At 44.3% G+C, this 21,075-nt stretch overlaps 1 protein-coding gene across 2 annotated transcripts in view; it reads right to left on the bottom strand.

Annotated features, from left to right (window-relative positions):
• SETD7 (SET domain containing 7, histone lysine methyltransferase) overlaps window positions 1-21,075 on the bottom strand; it is a 109,499-nt gene that overhangs the window by 37,607 nt on the left and 50,817 nt on the right. Inside the window, exon 9 of one of the 2 annotated variants that reach the window (XR_012332164.1) lies at window positions 1,644-1,822. Coding sequence is in view for 1 of the 2 variants with exons in the window: in XM_073805555.1 (XP_073661656.1) it covers window positions 19,107-19,137 (31 nt within the window). In the remaining variant the exon portion in view is untranslated. Of the gene's footprint in view, window positions 1-1,643; window positions 1,823-18,860; window positions 19,138-21,075 lie in introns of those variants that run through there. The other variant, XM_073805555.1, reaches the window with a different exon arrangement.

Below are 21,075 nucleotides of genomic sequence, written 5' to 3'. Positions count from 1 at the left end.
CTGGTGGCGCAGTGGTTGAGAGTCCGCCTGCCGATGCAGGGGACACGGGTTCGTGCCCCGGTCTGGGAAGATCCCGCATGCCGCGGAGCGGCTGGGCCCGTGAGCCATGGCCGCTGAGCCTGCGCGTCCGGAGCCTGTGCTCCGCAACGGGAGAGGCCACAACAGTGAGAGGCCCGCGTACCGCAAAAAAAATAAATAAATAAAATAAAAAATAAAAAGACTGAATCATGAAAAAATAAAACAATCGCAAACTGACAAAATTACTATTAAGGACATTGAATCAGTTCTCAAAAACCTCCCAACAAAAAAATACCAGGACTAGATGGCTTCACTGGTGAATCCTACCAGACTTTTAAAGAAGAATTAATACTAATTATTTTTAACTGGATAAATCTTACGAAGCTATTTGTGGATGATACACTTTGCATTTTATAAATTCACTTGGGGAGACACACACTCAACGATATACAATAAGTTAGAGCTATTGGTTCTGAATCTTTGATGTCTGAAAATATTTATCATTTGAGTTGGGCTATATTTCAGAAATTTAACACAATTGAGCATACATTAATAAAATGATTCTTGTAAACTTTTTTCAAAATACAAAGAAGTGAAAAAGAACCATATGTCTGTTGCATGAGTGTGGAGTATAATGGAAACTTACAAGAGCAAGGCTTGACTGACTACAGACTCCACTTGAAAAGCCAATGTCTTTAATAAACAAAGGTGACAATGTTTATTTTTCAAAGCAAACTACAAGCAAAGGAAAACTAAGAAGAAATTCGAGTTTCCAGATCTACCGTGATGGCTTATGCACATTTCTCAGCGAATCACACCAAATCCTTACTAAAGATACAAGAAATATATGAGCTCATAGCAAAGGAATCTTGCAGAAAGCACCTGAACCAGTGAACAGCAGGAGTAATGGGACAAATGATTATCAGGTGACTGAAGCACACAAGACACATTATCACTGCTGTGGGATTCTAGGTGAAACACATAAGAAAAACATAATCTGAAACTAACATGAGAAAATGTCAATTTTATACAAATTTCAGTCCACATATATCTCCCATGTTCTCTGACTCTAATGCTGTATTTAAATAGTTTTTCTTTTCAATATACAGAGCAAGTCTCTCCTAATTACTTTTTTTTTCAGAACTTTGAGTTATCTGGACCACTAATGCCATCCCATTTAAAAGTGCATTTTCTTAATCCTGTTGTGATAAGTTGATGTTGCATTCAGATGTACATTAATCATTCCATTTCCCCTTCTTCACTAATATCTCAACACCTGAAAGTATCCCATAGGGAAGTTTGGATACTAATGCCTTCCCGTGTTGATCTTTCACAAAAGGAATAGGAATTTCGATAGTTGAAGGTCATTAATTCATGGTGAGAATTCTCCGTGCTCTATAGGGAGCCTGGATGCAGACAATGGGGAAAAGGCTCTGGAACACAGGGGAGAAATATTCTGAAGAGCTGACTATGACTATCATAAGAAGGAAAAAAACAAGTAGTTGAAAACAACCTTGCTAGGGAGGAACGTCAGAATTAGAAAATGAAAGGTTTGCAGGTTCTCAATCCATGACGTTTCAGGAGGAAAAGCAGACACAGCCTCTGACCCAGGACAGGACGTTTACCTGAGAAACTGCCATTTCGTCCTCTTCTACCTCCTGCTCTTGATCATTTTCTCATTGACATCATGTTGAGGAATCACATCAGCATCTTGAGAATATGCCTTCAACGGCAACAGCACAGCTCCTTCACCTGTTCCCACCATACCCACAGGCAAAAGGCCTTGAAACGCTGAAATGCCAACCTTCAGAAAAAGAGAAATTCAGGATCAATGAGCTCCTGCGTGGAGACCAACCTGTGAGCTTTTTCTTTCCTGTCTACACGTGCTCTGCCCTCACACAGATGTCCAGAAACTCTGCTACAGCATAGAGCAAGTGGGCTGCACCGCCCTGCCCCTTCCAATCCCACGTAGAGCAGACACCGATACCTCCCCAGAGGCAAAAGGACCAAAGACTGGAAGCAACTCTCATCAAGGTACCCAAGCAGCCCTCGTGCTTAAACCGGGCCTAACCTTTGAATCACCTGGAGTTAAAACAACGCAGATGCTCCCACCCAGATCAAGAGACTCTGTGGGGAGGGCACAGGTGATGTTATTGCTAAATACTCATCGTGTAATACTAATGAGAAACTGCATGGGAGCCACGTAGCAAACATTTCTTCCAAAGCTTTAAAGTGCTTACAAATCTGGGGGGAACCCAGGCCCCACTCTTAATTATGATTCTCCTGTGAGGCTCATGAAATGACATCTTTAACAAGCTTTTTGTTGGTGCCGATGTTACTCTGTCAGGCCCGTATTCAGTAGCACTGAGCTAGAGCTATATGGCAGAGGGCACCTGAGACCACTGAGTAGCGTGAAGGTTTGGGGTAAGAACTTCCAGAAGTGCAGGTTCCCTGGGCCTGATTCGTAGGGGCTGAGCTCCTTCCGGAATAGGTATGGCCTTGCTGTTGCCTAGGGGACATGCTGCTGGGTTGGTGGGAATCACATGCTGGGTTTAGGGTTGTGTGAGGGTGGCCCTTAGAAATCTACCCAAAGATACCCTTAGTCCTCAGGTCCTTCAGCCCCCTCTCCTCTCAGGGCCCACTTGACTAGCAGGAGTACTCGGGAGGAGGGCATGACCACCCGTCCTCAGGGGAGCTGAGACCCCATACCCCAAAAGATTCAGAGCACGGAGTTGTTTGCATCACAGATTTGTCTGAAAGTAAATCAAAGGCAGCAGTGGAGGGTGGATTAACACTTGTGTTGGGAATGGACAGAAGCCTTTGAAAAGGATGCCATGACTGCACATTTGATGATTCACAAAGGAAGTCATGATCTATATTAATAAAGCACATTATAACTGAATCAACAAATCAGAATTTTTTGTTGATTGCGTGTGTGTCTATGTGTGTGTGTTATAAATTGTGTTGCCACAGTTTGTTCTCCCCCCACCGTCACGTATTTATACTTTCTCACATCTTTAAAGTGCATTCATTACGGTAAAAATTAGAGAAATGCATATCTACTTTTCGAATATTCTTTGAGAATATTGAATCTTTTGAAAATTTTATTTAAAAAATGTTTTCAATTTTTAAGATAATTTTTAAAGGTTAGTTTCCATTTACATTCATTATAAAATATTGGCTATTTTCCCCATGCTGTACAATATATCCTTGAGCCTGTCCTACACCCAAGAGTTTCTACCTCCCTCTCCCCAACCTCTACAGTGCCCCTCCCACCTCCCCACTGGTCTGTTTGTTCTCCATACCTGTGAACTTACTTCTTTTTTGTTATATTCACTAGTTTGTTGTATTTTTTAGATTCCACATATAAATGATATCATACAGTATTTTCCTTTCTCTGACTTATTTCACTTAGCATAATGTCCTCCAAGTCCATCCATGTTGCTGCAAATGGCAAAATTTTATTTTTTCATAGCTGAGTAGCATGGTGTTGTATATATAGTTAAGCCCCTACATACAAACGAATTCTGTTCCGAGAGCACGTTCGTAAGTCCAATTTGTAAGTCCAGCAAAGTTAGCCTAGGTACACAACTAACACAAGAGCTATATAGTACTGTACTGTGATAGGTTTATAATACTTTTCACACAAACACATAAAATAAAACATTTTTAATCTTACAGTACAGTATCTTGGAAAGTACAGCAGTACAGTAAAACAGCTGGCATACAGGGGTTGGCATCGAGTGAACAGGCAAGAAGAGTTACTGACTGGAGGAGGGAGAGGAGGTGGGAGATGGTAGAGCTGAAGGATCGTCAGCAATAGGAGATGGAGGGCAAGTTGCAATTTCACTCGCTCCTGACGTTGATGGCACAGGTTCTGGTTCCTTTCTGAAACCAGATGCACGTTCGCATCTTTGAAACTTGATGGTTTGTATGTAGGGGACTTACTGTGTGTACGTATGTGTATATATACATATATATATATATATATATACATGTATATATATACATACATACATACACACACCACATCTTCTTTATCCATTCATCTGTTCATGGACACTGAGGTTGCTCTTATATTATGGCAATTGTAAATAGTGCTGCTATGAACATTGGGGTACATCTTTTTGAAACAGTGTTTTGCAGGTATTTTTGGATATACACCCAGGAGTGGAATCACTGGGTAATATGGTAGTTCCATTTTTCGTTTTTCAAATCTTTTAGTATACCCCAATAAGTGTTTCAGGCTCCACATACCAATGTCTTCAAGATTTTAGTGGTTTTTAAAAGAGCCTTTTTTCTTTTTTCTTTTTTTTTTTTTGGCTGCAAAGCTTCTGGGATCTTAGTTCCCCGACCAGGGATTGAACCCAGGCTTCGGCAGTGAAAGCCAAGTCCTAACCACTGGGCCACTAGGGAACTCCCAGACAAATTAGATTTAAAATAAGGACTGTTACAAGAGATAAAGAAGGACACTACATAATGATCAAGTGATCAATCCAAGAAGAAGATATAAAAACTAAGTATTTATGCACCCAATATAGGAGCACATGAACACATAAAGCAAATATTAACTGACATAAAGAGAGAAATTGACAGTAACAAAATAAAAATAGGGAACTTTAAAACCCCACTTATAACAATGAACAGGTCATCCAGACAGAAAATCAATAAGGAAACTCTGGCTTTAAATGACACATTAGACCAGATGGATGGATATATACATATATGGCATATTTCCTCCAAAAGCAGCAGAATACAGTTCCTTTTCAAGTGTACATGGAACTTTCTCCAGGACAGATCACATGCTAGGCCTCAAAACAACCCTCAGTAAATTTAAGAAAACTGAAATCATATCAAGTATATTTTCCAAACACAGTGCTATGAAACTACAAACTGACTATAAGAAAATAACTGAAAAAAAACCCAAAACACATGGAGGCTAAACAATATGCTACTAAACAACCAATGGATCACTGAAGAAATCAAAGAGAAAAAAAAAATACCTAGAGACAAATGAAAGTGAAAACACAACAGTCCAAATCTACAGGATGCAAAAAAAGCAGTTCTAAAGGAGAAGTTTACAGTGATACAAACTTATCATAGGAAACAAGAAAAATCTGAAATGTACAACTTAACCTTCCACCCGGAGGAGCTAGAAAAAGAAGAACAAAGCTCAGTTAGTAAAAATTCTTTTAAAAATCATAAAGATTAGAACAGAAATAAGTAAAATAGAGAGTAAAAATCAATAGAGGGCTTCCCTGGTGGTGCAGTGGTTAAAAATCCGCCTGCCAGTGCAGGAGACACAGATTCGAGCCCTGGTCTGGGAAGATCCCACATGCCACAGAGCAACTAAGCCCGTGCACCACAACTATCGAGCCTGCGCTCTAGAGCCCACGAGCCACAACTACTGAAGCCCGCGCACTCTAGGACCCGCGTGCCACAACTACTGAGCCTACACACCTAGAGCCCACACTATGCAACAAGAGAAGTCACCGCGATGAGAAGCCCATGCACTGCAATGAAGAGTAGCCCCTGCTCGCCGCAACTAGAGAAAGCCCACACGCAGCAACAAAGACCCACGGCAGCCAAAAAAAAAAAAAAAAAGAAGAAAAAAGGACAATAGATTTAAAAGATCCTCTTTCACAAAAGAGGGTATCAAAATGGTCAATAAGTGTATAATATGCTTATTTAAGAGTCATAAGATGTTATTACTCATGAAGGGAATTTAAATTTTAAAAAAAAGAATTGAGGATTCTAATTTAAACACGTAATTAAAGCTAATAGGAATAAAAGAGAAACATTTCAGTACACAGTAGGAAAGCAGGATGTGTGTTTTTAGTTATAAGGAATGGAATTACATTTTATTGAGGAAAAAAAATTCTGTGCATGGTCAGGATTAACTAAATTTAGATTGGAGTTAATTAAGTAAATGGATTTGTACTAGTAAGCTAGTACAAGACTGGAAGCTGAACAAAGTTTCTTACAGTTTTCCTTTTTGATAACAGATTGCGTGAGGTTCTGTGGCCTTAAGTGATCTGTATTTTTTTTTAATCTTTTTGTGACTTCCGTTAAATAAGTATTGTTTCATAGAGACCTATGATCCTGTTGTGTTTTAAAACCTTTTTGATATTTTTAACAAACTTCCCAAATATCAAAATCTAACTAAGTCTCTTTTAGCTTCCAACTGACTCTGGGGTGCTTTAAGGAGCATCCTGAGACAGCTCAGAGATGAATGTTACACTAACTAAGTTTATTTGGTATGTTAACTTACTTCAAAACATTGTCAAGTGATGGGAGGTGAACCTTAGGTTATAGTGTATGGATAGATGTTATTAATATAGCTATTCCAAAATTTATATGAAATTCCTAACATCTAATATAATGTTATCAGCCAAATCCTAGTTATTCTAAAATGTTATATGTCACAGAAGTATCCAGTTTCCTGATAATTGCACTGTACTCAAATCTTTAACCATGCTCTTTTAAGTTTTGTCCTTTATAGACAATCATTATTTTACACTGATGCGTTTACAAAATGAAGATTTTCAAGAAGACTCATAAAAAGAACTTTTAAACAAATGTAAGTTTCAGATAGCCTTTAGATAATACCACTGAACTGGGTAACAAATGACAAAACTCTAATGGAAAACCTGATTACTTCATCCAGATCAACAGGAATTAATTACATGGGACTGAACGAACTTTTGTTTTCCAGAAACACCTTTTCTCTTATGCTATGACCTACAACAAGTTGATAAAGCATACCTTTGTAAACAAAGATGAAACATTTATCTTTTTCTCTCTACTTGATCCTTCCAGAATTTGGCTTCTCCAGCTGGCTCTCCTGTGGACTTGATGGTTTATTATTGGGTTGGCCAAAAAGTTCATTCGGCTAGTGAATACATCGTTCAGTAAAGTTCTTTGTGAAAATGAAAAACGTGTCTTGGGACTTCCCTGGTTGTCCAGTGGGTAAGACTCTGAGCTCCCAAAGCAGGGGGCCCGGGGTTTGATCCCTGGTCGGGGAACTAGATCTCGCATGCATGCTGCAACTAAGAAGTCCACATGCTGCAACTAAAGATCCCACATGCCTCAACGAAGATCCCGTGTGCCACAACTAAGACATGGTGCAGCCAAAATAAATAAATTAATTAATAAATTTAAAAAAAAAGAGCCTGGCACAAAGTAAGAGCTCAATGTTAAAAAAAAAAAAAGAAAAAAGTCTTTTAACTTAAAACCGAACGAACTTTTTGGCCAGCCCAATACAACTGGATTACAACTAGTTATACTAATCATTGTTTTAATTTGTTCTTTGTTTCCAAATTGTTTATGATTTGTCTCCCTGCTGCACTATGACCTTGTCAGTGTTACTACCTACATTACTTATACCCTGCCTATTTCGCTGTCTCTTACAGTACTCAACGTGTAACCAGGCCTCCAACAAAATTGATGGCTAAACATCTTGAGGAAATAAATCACATTTGTAACTCTACATAGAATAATTGTAATAGTGTGATCCGAGGTATGGGGACAAGCAACAAGGGAAAATATCTCCTGGATCATAATAGACTAGTAAGACAGAGGATCCAGAGAATCTTTATCAACGGGGCCTAACCCAGAAATTAGCACCTGGAGTGGCGTATCAAAACGAATTTTCGCCTGATCTGGGATGAGCCTCCTAGCGCCATGGGACAAAAATTGGTCATGAAATGTCTTCCAAATATTGGTCGAATTTCAGACCAAGAGGAGGAACTGATAAATGGAATATTGCCTGCCATATCAATAAACAAAAGATGTCACAGTCATCAGCCACCTCATGGTGAGCTGGTGAACCCTGAGGGAACTCAGGAAGGAAAAGAATACCTGACATCTAGCAGCCATCAGACTGCAGCCACTCACAAAGGTGAGCCCTGAGGAATCTCAGGATGTGAAAACACAGGATACTGGCCCAGATAGCTGAGGTGCACATCAAAGGAATGATTTCAGTGAGCCGCCCAGACTCTTGCACCTTCCCATACATACAAAAGCGCTAAATTCCTTAACTTGACATATCTGTCTTTCTTTAACTAACAACAATCTTTTGACACTCAGACTACCTGCCCTTTGTCGCAAAACTCCTGTATATGCTGGCTCACGGAGCAGTTCTCTCAGGGTTACTTGACGTGCTGCCTCCCAGCTTGAAGTCCTAAAAATTCCTGCCAAATAAAACTTTCAACATTGAGGCTGTAAAAATATTTTTGAGTCGACAGGTGTGACTTCCAGGGCAGAGATGCTCTCCTAACCCCGCTGTCTGTAGTGGCCGGCAGCCGAGGGGACCAAAAGGACCACAGGGTGTGAGGCGGCCCTGGCGCCCCCAGCCCTGCTCCACCCTGGAGCCCAGCAGCCCCGCAGCGCCGCTCCTCCACCCAGTCCCACCAGCCGGCCGCCACAGCCGTGCTCCAACTCCACGTCACTGCCCAAGGCCAGCTTGGCGGAGGCGGCAGCCAAGGCCCCAAACGCACCGTCGCCGGCGCACGGGCAGCTGAACATGCCCCAGAAGCGGCGCCGCATCGCGCCGGCCTGCAGGCGCAGGAGGAATCGGGGGGAGGCGTCGGGGAGGGCAGCGCACACATACAAGCCGCCAGCAGCCTGCGACCTCGCCGCCACGGTGCGCTCCGCCACACCTCCGTGGGTCCCCTGCGCCAGCCACCGGCCCGGCGGAGTGCGCTCCGCCATTGGACGGCGGCCTCACGTGACGCGAGGCTTACGTCAGCGGGTTGGCCAATGGAGGGTCCGCGAGGGCCTCGAGGGGCGGGGCCGCCAGCTGCGGTCCTGTTGCCCTTGTCCCCAAGGTGAGCCGCCGCCGGGTTAGGTTTAGGCTTTCCGGGGAGCCCTCCCGGACCGTTGTCCGAGGCTGACAGTGGTACTGTGCTAGCTGTTGTAGAATAACTCTTCGTGGTCTAGCAGTTTCAGTCCTTGCCACTGGGGGAGGTCAAGCATCAGCTCCCCCAGGGATTTCTTAAAACGCCGAATCCCGGTCCTGCCCCACACCCATTGAATCAGAATCTGCCTTTTAACAAGACTCCCAGGAGACTGACCTACACCTTCTCGTTCCGGAAAGGACAAAACGTAGAGATGCTTCGGCAGAGGGCGCTAGAGACCTGCAGACTCAGCAAGAAAGCGGGCTGCGGGGGTGGGGTGGGGCGGGGGTGGAGGTTAGGGCGTCTCACAAATCAAATGGCCCAGAAGGATACAAGTTCATTGTAGGAAATTTAGAAAGCATAATTAGGAGAAAATGTCATCCGTAATCACGCCACTCAGATAATCAGGATTAACATTACTTCCAATTTCCAATGCACTTAAATACTTTTAAAATGTTTTCGTTTAAGAAGTAGTACATTTCTTTGAAAATAAACTGCTATTGAGGTGCATAAAGGCCTACTTCCGCCCTCCAGGAAAGTCATTGTTATTACAGAACTTTTTCTCTATGTATAGGTTTATATATAGCACACGTTAAAAAATAGTATATGTGTGGGACTTTTTTTCTAAACATGATTTCACAGTGTGCATACTGTCCAGCAGCATTCTTTTTTTCCATTCAGTAAATTTTCATGTTAGTCCTTACTTGCCCTTCTCTCTCACAAGGTGGCTTTGTGGCTCTAATAAAAGCCAGGAAGGTTAGGGACTTCCCTGGCCAGTCCAGTGGTTAAGACTCCATGCTTCCAGTACAGGGGGCACTGGTTCAATCCCTAGTTGGGGAACTAAGATCGCACATGCCTGCAGTGCAGTGTGGCCAAAAAAAAAAAAAAAAAAAAAAATGTTACAAATTGTCTCGTTTTGCAGCTGAGAAAATGGAGGCTCAGAGAGGCACGGTGCCACTGAACAAAGAGCTATGTGAGATGATCCCCTTGGAAAGCTCTTATGTTACTTGGACCCTACAGGAAATTGAGTGGTGTTGCACTGGATAAACTCTTCATGCTTTATAAGGAGTTTTCTTAAAACAAATGATGCCTCCACCTAGCACGAGAGCATCTCAGAGCTACCTCCTCTGTAGGACGAGGTTGTGTGGTTATGTGTCTGTTTCCCTGTTAGCCTGCAAGCTCCTTGAGGGCAAGGACACATTTATTTCTTCTCTAGGTCCCCAGTGCCCAGCACAGGGCCTTGTTCTGGTGATGATGGTTGAGTTGATACCATTTTTGGACACCCTGCTGGGAAGTGATTTCTGTCTCCTGGACAAAAGCTCCTGTGTGCATACCTATCACCTGCTAGCAATCTTGTTAAAATGAAGATTCTGATTTAGGTCTGGAGGTGGATTGAAGTTCTGCATTTCTACCAGGCTCCCAGATGGTGCTATGCAGGCGTGGTGGGGTGGCGAGACCACGCTGATTAGCAAGACTGTAATTGACCGTTGCCCTCAGCATACTCACACAACTTGCAGCATACTTGCCTCTCTAACTGGTCTCCATCAGGCAGATGCCATGCATGTTTTCTCTTTGTTTCTGCCACAGTGCCCAATACTGTGACCAGCTCCTGTCCTTGCTACAAGTGTCTGAGTGAACAGACTATGATTTGATTATAAAAGATAAATACAATTTAAAACTTACTAACAGCATTGTAACCGAAAGTGGGGTCCGGCTGCTTGCCACTCAAAAGCCAATAAAGCGGCAAGATTGGCGGAAAGGAAAGTTTGCTTTATTGCAGATGCTGGCAACAGTGGGTTGGGGGCGGACTCCTCTCCAAAGGCTGACTCACCCCCACCCCAACCAGTGGGCAAGAGCTTTTATAGGCGGAGGGAGGGGGCTACGTGCAGAAACAGCACCGTCAGCTCTGACATTCGTCTTGAAATTGGTCATGCGGTGGTCTGACCAGCGTCATCTTGATTGTTTTAAGTACGGTTAATCTTCAGCTCCAGGGTCGATTTGTTTCCATTTCTTTGAGCCCAATTCTCAAATTGTGGCAGCTTATGTCATGCTTACCTTCTGGTTGTCATGTAGTTACCTTCTTCCACCTGATGGGGGTTTCAGTATCTCTAAGACAGCTCAAAGGATGCGGCTCAGAATGTTATCTGTAGCCCTTGAGAAGGAACTAAGGGTCCTTGACTATGCTTAATGACTAAACTATTATTATTTGGTCTCCTTCGACTGTTTTCCTTTGTTTCTGCATTTTCTCACTTCTCTGATTAAACTTATTCTTTGGCTAAAACTTTTCCACAGACAAAAGGCAGGCTGAAGACATGGGGGCCAAGGACTATAGGGTCCTGATTCATTTCAGCATCATGGTGCAAACTGGAGCACCCTGAACTGGGAGTATGGAGGGGAGGGAATACCTCATCCCACATTTATTTAAAAAGTAATGAAAACAAACCTCAAAGATGGCTTATGGACAAAAGATGACATGTTGAGTTCTGGGAGACCCATTCAAACTCTCCCTCAGCTTTAGGGGCTAAAGTCACACATTTAAGAGGCCTTAGGGACCAAGGAGGGAATCTAAATATGAGAACCATACCACCCACCCCCGTGTGAGACAGGAGGGATGGGTGTGGCCTGTGACAACCTAGGGAGTGAATGTCTTCTCTCTCTCTTAAGCCTCCTCTCCAAACTTACCTCAGTCTCTTCCTCTCTCTCTTCTCTTTTCACTGTGTCCATTTATTTCTCTGCCCAATTAAACAAATGAGCACACAGGTACCCTGGGCCAGGCCTGTTCCAGGCAGTGGAGTTGCCAGGATGACTAAGATCCCTGCACTGCTTGGGTTCTGGGGTTTTGCAAAACATTCAGTTCTAACTCCCTGTCCTGAACTGGCTTAAGGCTTTATCTCCTTTTCCTCGCTATGAGTGATGTTATGGGATGAATTGTGCCCTCTCAAAAGATATATTGGGAAGTCCCTGGTAGGCCAGGGGTTAGGACTCCGCACTTTCACTGCCAGGGGTGCAGGCTCAATCCCTGGTCCAGGAGCTAGGATAACACAAGCTGTGAAGTAAGGCCAGTAGATAGATAGACAGATAGATAAATAGACAGATAGATAGATGATAGAAGTCTTAATCCCTGGCACCTGTGAATGTGAACTTATTTGGAAATGGGGTCGATTGCAGATGTAATCAAATTAAGATGAGGTCATTAGGGTGGGCCCTAATGTGACTAGTGTCCTTAGAAGAGACAGAGACCCAGGGGAGGATGCCATGTGACCACAGAGGCAGAGATTGGCGCGATGCATCTACAGGCCAAGGAACACCAAGGGTTGCCTGCAACACCACAAGGTGAGAAAAGCATGGAACAGTTTGTCCTCTGGAGGCCTGAGCCTTGCCAACACCTTGATTGTGGACTTATACTATCCAGAATTGTTAGAGAATAAGGTTCTGTTGTGTGAAGCCACCGAGATTTGTCCATTTGTCATGGCAGACCTAGGGAACTCAAACAGGTGACCAGACCCAAGCCTCTTTATTACCAGCTTCACTACTCCACCTTCTCCCACCTCCAGAGCAGTCAGAGCCAGACCTGTAAGGGATGCCTTTGATTCAAACAGTCCCCTTAAATCATGGGACTACCGATGATTCAGTCAGGACTCTCGTATCAAGAGGTTCCCGTTGATTCAACCAGCCTCCCAAAATACACAACTCCCATCGATTGAATCAGATCCTTAAATAGCCTCACTCCCATTGATTAAGTCAATTCCTTTAACTATTGGGACCCCTGTTAACTCAATCGTCCTCCGAAAATCTCTTAAGGTTCATTAAACTAATCAAATGCCTTAGATTTCCTGACTCCCATTAAATCAACCTGCCTTCTTAATTCTCCCTACACTCATTAAAAAGGATGATTGATTTAATTAGGGTCACCAATTTAAGAAGGCATATTGAATCAATGGGAGTGCAGTGATTGAATCAATGGGAGTTCCCCCTGGGGGACAGCCAGGGAGGGGTGCTGTTCCCCATGCGGGATGCTCGGGAGCCCCGTGTAAATTAGTTCATTTGTACCAATTTTTGGATTCCACCTATAAGTGATATTATATGATATTTGTCTTTCCCTTCCTGACTTCACTGAGTCTGATCACCTCTGGGTTCAACTGTGTTGCCGTTAAGTGGCATTATTTCATTCTTTTTTATGGCTGAGCAATATTCCATTGTCTATACGTACCACATCTTCTTTATCTTTTCATCTGTCTGTGAACATTTTGGTTGCTTCCACATCTTGACTGTTGTAAATACTGCTGCAATGGACATTGGGGTGTGTGGGTCTTTTCGAATACTGGTTTTCTCTGGATATATATACCCCCAGGAGTGGGATTGCCAGATCATCTGATAGCTTTATTTTAATTTTCTAAGGAACCTCCATGCTGTTCTTTATAATAGCTCTTACCAGTTTCTATTCCCACCAGCAGCATAAGTAGGTTCCCTTTTCTCCATCTCTGATGATGGCCGTTGTGACTGGTATGAGGTGATACCTTGTTTTGATTTGCGTTTCTCTGATAATTAGGAATGTTGAGCACCTTGTCATGTGCTTTTTTTTTAAAACAGTGTGAGTAAAAATCACCTCTTGAAATTGGCTTCTTGACAGTCTGCCCTGTTTGGAATTCTTTTTCCATTCCCTATGGCAGGACATTTCTAGAGGGTAGGTGTCAATTACAGCCCCCCAGGCCTTGTGAATATGAAGTGCCCATAAGCATGTTATGAGAGGCCCCAAGTTAACAGGATTTCTTCATACTCATCTCTGGTTATTCTGGCAACAAGAGCCTTAGAGAAAGTTGTGCTCATGGGTTGTAAACTCGACTGGTATGTGCCAGTCCAAGGCGACTTCCCTGGTGGTCCAGTGGTTAAGACTCTGCGCTTCCAATGCAAGGGGCGCTGGTTAGATCCCTGGTAGGGAACTAGGATCCCATGTGCTGCCTGGCCAAAAACAAACAAACAATCCAAGTGTTGTATCTCATTACTTCTTCCCCCTTACTCTTTACCCCTGAGGCAAAATCCCAACCTCTGGAAAACCACTCTGCTGAAGGAGCTGTCCTCTGGAGGTGGGGAGACTGTAAGGGAGGAGGCTAGAGGTGGGAAACTCACCAGCAGGGGACCTGGAGACCAGCTGACTTTTCAGAGCTCTTCCAGCCCAAAGAGTCTGCCTGGACCTGGAGACTGTGGTCCCATGAAGAGGGCACCAGGCACTACAGTCCAAGGAGGGCTCATTTGCTGGTACATCTCTCCCCGTACCCTCAGTCCCAGGACCGTCCAGCCTTGGAACCCAAGCCTGCTCAGGCTCCAGGGGTGTGACTCCAGCCCAGGTCACCGAGGTCTGTCGGGAACATAGTAGGCATTTCTTTTTTTTTTTTTTAATTTAATTAATTGTTATTTTATATTGGAGTATAGTTGATTTACAACGTTGTGTTGTTTTAGGTGTTCAGCAACTTGATTCAGTTCTACATAGACGTATATCTGTTCTTTTTTGGATTCTTTTCCCATATATGTTATTACGAGTTTTGAGTAGAGTTCCCTGTGCTAGACAGTAGATCCTTATTGATTATCTACTTTATATATATGTTTGGGTGTATGTGCTAATCCCAGCCAAACATGGCCAAAAATAATAAATAAAATAAATAAATTTATTAAAAAAAAATAGTGACTCAGATCATGCCATTGCTCTATGGAATCTCTTTCCATTGCAGTTAGAATAAAATCCAAACTATGTACACTGGCCTGTCCATCCTGATCGCTATTAAAGATATTTTATTGAATCAAGTCCTGCTGGTTTGAGCGCCATTTTTCTTCTTTTTCTGGTGACTTTAGGTAGCTCTGCTCTGATCTTAAAACAGCTCCCAGGGGGCTTCCCTGGTGGCACAGTGGTTACGAATCTGCCTGCCAATGCAGGGGACACAGGTTCGAGCCCTGGTCCGGGAAGATCCTACATGCCGTGGAGCAACTAAGCCCATGCGCCACAACTACTGAGCCTGTGTTCTAAAGCCCATGCTCTAGAGCCCTCATGCTACAACTACTGAAGCCTGCGCACCTAGGGCCCATGCTCCGCAACAAGAGAAGCCACCTTAATGAGAAGCCCGCACATCGCAATGAAGAGTAGCCCCCGCTCAGGCAACTAGGGAAAGCCCGCGCACAGCAACGAAGACCCAACGCAGTCAAAAATAAATTAAAAAAAAAAAAAAAACGGCTCCCAGAGAGTGATTTTTAAGTTCTTGAGGGAAGCCTATGGTTCTGAGAACAGTTACCATTATCATTAGGCAGGGTACATTCCACTTACTTTTACCTTTTCTTAATTACTCAGGAATATCACTCTGAGCATCGCTTACTGGACTACACTGCAAAGCCAAAATGTCAGGCTTCTGTGCTCTGCCCAGGCGACGTGATCCATATGCAGGGTCTCTGGGAGTGGGGTCCAAGAATCTGCATAGGTAACAATTTCCCAGGTGATTCTGCCCCTGAGGTTGGAGGAGGACTGGCTGAGAACACTGTCAGAGATTGCTAAGGTACGGAGCTTTCAAGCCATGGTGCTAAAAACCTGGAAGAGATTTTTAGAAACCAGCTGCATTTCTCTGATACTTCCCCCTTCCCTGTGTCGCTGGCTGTCACACCTCATGGTTCAGAGGCCCTGAGGCTGGAATCTCGTGCTCCTCACTGGCTGTGTCAAGGCAGTTCTGCAGGGCAGAGTGCATGAACTTTGAAATAGCTACTGGCTGCTCAGAAGTCCCTTACTTTCAAGTTTCTGCCTGTGTCCCACATAGCTGTGGGTGCTATAGGTCTTACCTAGGTAAGTGGTGTTGAACTCATAACCCATGTTTTGCAGAAAACTGTGCTTTTAAAGAGCTACATGACCTAAAAATGCTTTTTTTTTTTTATTTGTTTTAAAAGAAAACCAAGCTTTGTTCAACTTAGTTTTATTGCAAGCTCCAAAAGTGCTATTAGACCTTTTGAAATTTGGGCTTATTTAAAAAATAAAAAAAGCCCTGGAAATTGTGTCTTCATTTGTCTATACAAAGTTCAACCTGATAATGGGAATAAATAGACATCAGCCCAGTTTTCATGTTTGTTTTCAAAATGTATCAAATCCTTTTGCTAAAGTTCTTTCGGATTCCTGTCAGAAACAGTATGAGAATAAATGCTCACCACAAGGGGGAGCTGGACCACGAAGAAATTAATGGGTTGTTTTGGAAATAGAAACAAAAACTGGGAGAGTGCAGGTGATTCAGGGTAAAACCATCAGGATTGGCGGGAGTGATATTCACAAGTGATGATTCCATTCTTTTAGTTGTTCAGACCAAAGATCAGAGTCGTGCTTGATTCCTTACTTCCCAATGAATTAAGCCTGTCTTTCTCTTCTGATGCTTTGCCATCTGGGGCCTTGCTGACCCTGGGCCACCAATTCCTTGAGACAGCAAACAACTCGTCCTTTCATATGCAAACCAACCAATCCAGAGCCCATCTTGCAACCAGCTTCTTTCAGGACTCTTAAAAGAAGAGCCCAGGCCTCTATCACCCCAAGGCCAGGTACCAGGTGACTAAAAGCAGCCCCTATACCGCAGAGCCCATTGAAATTATTCAACCTAATTCTAAACCTTCCTGCCTGTTTCTTCCCCGGAAACCACAATCAAGCCTCTTGTCCCTGTTTTCACCTGTTCCCTCTGCCTCCTGACCGACCCTGGCGCTTCCCTGCGTGGCCCCTGTGGCTTGGTGTCCCCTCCCCTTGGGAACTGTGAGTAATGAGCTCTCTTTTCCTTCCACGGCACTGATCTGTTGGCCTCCCTGTACCTGAGAAATAATAAGACCAACACCTTAAAATCGCTACCCCACATCTCAGCAAATCCTACTGTCTCTGCCTTTATGGTGTAGCCCCCAGTTCAAGCATTCATCACCATCGCCCCTGTGTCCCACCCACCATCATCTTGTTCTTCCTGTTTCCACCTGCACACCACCGCACTCCTTGCCCCCTCATTCCAGGCTATTCTGCACCCTGTGAACAGTCAAGGTGAGCCTGTCACACAAGTAACGCAGGTCTTATCACTCTTCCCTTCAGAGCCCTCCAATTGAAGCCCTAACGGCAATTACGGTTTCAACAGCGTTTTTGGAACCTTCAGGAAACTAAGTTGGATAAAGCTGGTTTGTTTTTAAAAACACACAAAAGTGGTTCATGTCATCGGTTGACTTTCCATCCACTCTGAGTTAAAAACCCAGTCCTTAAAATGGCTTTGGGGGCCCCTATAGAATTGGGTTCCTGCTTGCCCTCTGAGCACAGGACCCAGCCGGCCCTTTCTCCTTACAGCCCTGGCCTCCACCCTACCAGACCCCCCGATTTGCATCCCTCCCTCAGTGCGGTCCCCCATCTAACCGCCACACCCCTTGCCTTGTTCCATAGCACTTACAGCCATTGCTGGCTCGTGATCAGGGTCGCCATGAAAACGTAAGCTCCACGAGGCAGGGACTTTGTTTTTGTTCACTGCCAATTTGTTAATGGCTTAGAATAGTGACTGCTACATGGTAAGAAATACGTGTTGATTGAATGAGCAAGCGGAGAAAATGATTTTTTTTAAAACGACACTCCAGCTCAGTCATGCTTACATCAAGTACTTGGAGAATGCTTTGTATGCATCCAGAAAGACACACTTGCTGGCCCCGAAGCCTGTCATCTAAGGGGGAGGCCAGCAAGGTGTTTCACTCATTAAACAATCAAGAATACAGTGTGGCCCGTGATGTCCATGGGTGCAGAAAAGCGGGGGGGGGGGGGGCGGCAGTGAGGGCAGGTCATGAAGAGTGAGGCCAGCTTCTCCTGCCCCCTCCACCCCCCACCCCCCAAAGGTGGCATTCCAAAGCAGAAAGGACACAGTTAGTGAGTCTGCTCCATGGGTCAAGCACTCAATCTTTTTTTTTTTTTAGGTATCATTATTAATGTAAATTTACAAGTAAGGAAACTGAAACATAAAGAAGTTTTATCATACAGTTGGGAAATGGCAGCGCTGGGATTTCAATCTAAGATGATTACCAAAGCTCTCTTAAACATTACAATCTGTGGACTTCCGTTCAGTTTATTGAGTGCTTCCCATGTGCCTCACGTTAAGGATCCATCAGTGAATGAAACAGACTAGATCCATGCCCACCTGGAGCTGACAGTCTAGAGAGAGGAGAAAGACAGTGAACAAACATAATGGATAATGATATCATATAGTAAGTTAGAAGGTGAAAGTGGTCTGGAGAAAAAGAAAGGAGGGTAAAGGGGTTCGGAGATGCTGCGGAGAGGAGGATGCTGCAATTTAAGTGGATGGTCAAGGAAGGCATTTCAGCAAAGACTTGTAGGAGGCGAGGGAGGGAGCCATGTGGATCTGGGAGAAAGACACGCACAGGTGAGAGGGGAGCTGGAGCAAGCCTGGCATTTCTAAAGACAAGAAGGCAGTGAGAGTGACTGGAGGGGAAGGAAGAAGCTCAGGGAGGGAGGAGGGCTTGCAAAAGCTCAATCTTTACAATCCCCAAGCAACCCTGTGCAGCAGGTGTTATCCACGTTTGCTAGAGAGCAGTCTAAAGCCCGCTGTCCTTTGGACAGTGGCAGAGCTGATGCAAACCAGTCTGACTCCAGAGCCCAGGTCCCGTCCATCACATGACCCTCGCCGGTGCCACCACAGAGAGGCAGTGAAACCTCATCACTGAGGGAGCTGCACGTGGTGGGGGTGAGGAATGAGAAATAAGATGGGATGGAGAAGCTATGACTGGAATCAAGGCAGAGGGGGTGAAAGTTCCGGATCAGGGCAGAAGGTGATGAGAGCAAAACCGTAGGAAGGTGGTCTGGATACTGACGCCGAAAGCTCAGCTTCTCTGTATACCGGTGCCGAATCAAACCTCAGAAACAGAGTTTGGGGTGAAGCAGAAAAGGATAGCTTTATTGCTTTGCCAGGCAAAGGGGGACACAGCAGGCTACTGCCTCAGAAAACCGTATGTCCCAACCTGGGAGGATGTGATGAGTTTTATGGTGGTAGTTCAGGGGTGGGGTTGCTGACAAGATGAGGGTGTGTGCAGGGTCTCAGGTGTCCGTCTCCTAATCTTGATGGGCTTCTCTGGTCCCTGTAATCTGGCCTCAGGTGGTTTCTTAGCTGCTCCTCCCTTGATTAGCAACTGTTCGAATCTGCCCTTTGGAACTCAGGGAAGGTCATGGAGGCTGGCGCCTTGCCTACAAGAAACAGGGGACAAAAAGGCCTCCAGGCCCGGGAGCCCCACAGGGCCCCGCTCGGTTTCAGTATCGCATGGATTGGACCGAGGAGGGATGGGGCCTGGGAGATCAGTCGATTAGCTGGCTAAGCAAATGATCAAGGGAAAGAAGACTTAGACTAAGGATATTAATAGTTTGTTTTACCCTGTGGAGAGCATGAAGAAGTGAAGGGCAGGAGGAGAGAGGAGCTCCCATAAGTGTGGTTAGGAGAGCAGCCTGGAGCCCAGCTGCCCGGCTTCATGCTTTGCCTCTGCCACTTCCTTGTGAGTTCTGCGACCGGGTTACCTAACTGCAAGTCAAGTTACTTAACATCGGTATGCCTCAGTTCTTCCCTCTCTAAAATGGGGTGATAGCAGTACCTGCATCACGTGGCTGTTTGTGAGATAAATGAATAACCTAAACATTTAAAACTGCCTTTAAACTTGACCTAAATGTATCTTTGTAGAACTCTCTCCCACACCAGCCACTGGAGAATTCTCGGAGTTGATTTGATTAATTAGAAAATCCATTTATGTATCTGAAGAAACTATTTCCTTTCTTCTCTGAAGAAAATAAGACAAAACCTGTGGCGTAGAAGAGGCAGACACTGTGAGTGGTCAACCCAACTGTCTTTTCTCCTTTTTTCCTTGCTGGGAGAATCCCAGCTTCGTTCGGGCCCTCCGCCCTTCTCCACACAGCAGTAAGCTTCCCTCAGGTAATCATGGTGCCCCCATGGCCCTGCAAGGGATTGGTCTAGGTTTCCTCCATGGTAGAGACCATACAAGAGATTTTCCCACTAGATGTTGCCAAATCTGGCTGTGATGTCTGCAACTGTGACACCCATGCTGTGACTGTAGGGTGAACTGGGCCCTCAGGGCAAACCGGACCTGCTAAGAATTGCAAAGCAGAAAGATAGAAAGTTGGTTAGAATTAACCAACTCCAGGGTCACTCAACACTTCTTGTTATGTGAGATAGTAAATCTTTATTGCTTCAGCTATATTGAGGCAGGTTTTTAGGCTTCTTGAAGCTGGAAGCATTCTGATACTTGCAACATCAGAATGATACCTCAAAATCTGATACTTGGCAATAAAAATTTGGTAGCAATCTAGATGGAGCCATTCATCTTTTTCTATGTACATTATAAGAAGTGAAGCTCTGAGGGCTTCCCTGGTGGCGCAGTGGTTGAGAATCTGCCTGCTAATGCAGGAGACACAGGTTCGAGCCCTGGTCTGGGAGGATCCCACATGCCGCGGAGCAACTCAGGCCCGTGAGCCACAACGACTGAGCCTGCGCGTCTGGAGCCTGTGCTCCGCAATAGGAGAGGCCGCGATGGTGAGAGGCCCGCGCACCGCGATGAAGAGTGGCCCCCGCTTGCCCCAACTAGAGAAAGCCCTCGTACAGAAACGAAGACCCAACACAGCTAAAATAAATAAAAAAAAAAAAAAAAAAAAAAGAAGTGAAGCTCTAAATTCAAAACCATGGCTTTTGGTTTTCACAAAGAAACAAAACTTTAAGAGAAACACATACCAGTGTGTTGCAGGGGACTTTGCATCATCCTTTTATATAAAAGGCAACAGCTGTTTTCTAAAATACTTTTGGGGCAAAACTTTCTAGTTGAACAACCCCAAACCAGTCAGATGCATAAAATCCTTCTGAATGATTGTTATCTAATTCTAATTCTAGAAACGAATAATTTCTGAAATAATTTTAAGTCTAGTGTGAATTAGCAGGCTAAATGGTCTGGAACATTAAAACCCAAAAGCAGATATTTAGTAAGAAGTATATGTGGGACGAGTATTGAGACTAAAACAATTTGGTTTCAATCTTCCTCACAATCCCTTATGCTACAACACTTGAGCCTACATCCATCTTAATCCACAAGAAGTTGCCTGTTCGAGAACAAACGTATGGACACCAAG

Source organism: Tursiops truncatus, chromosome 5 (genome assembly GCF_011762595.2).
Source record: "Tursiops truncatus isolate mTurTru1 chromosome 5, mTurTru1.mat.Y, whole genome shotgun sequence".
NCBI lineage: Eukaryota > Metazoa > Chordata > Mammalia > Artiodactyla > Delphinidae > Tursiops > Tursiops truncatus.
This window is presented reverse-complemented; position numbering and strand designations above follow the sequence as displayed.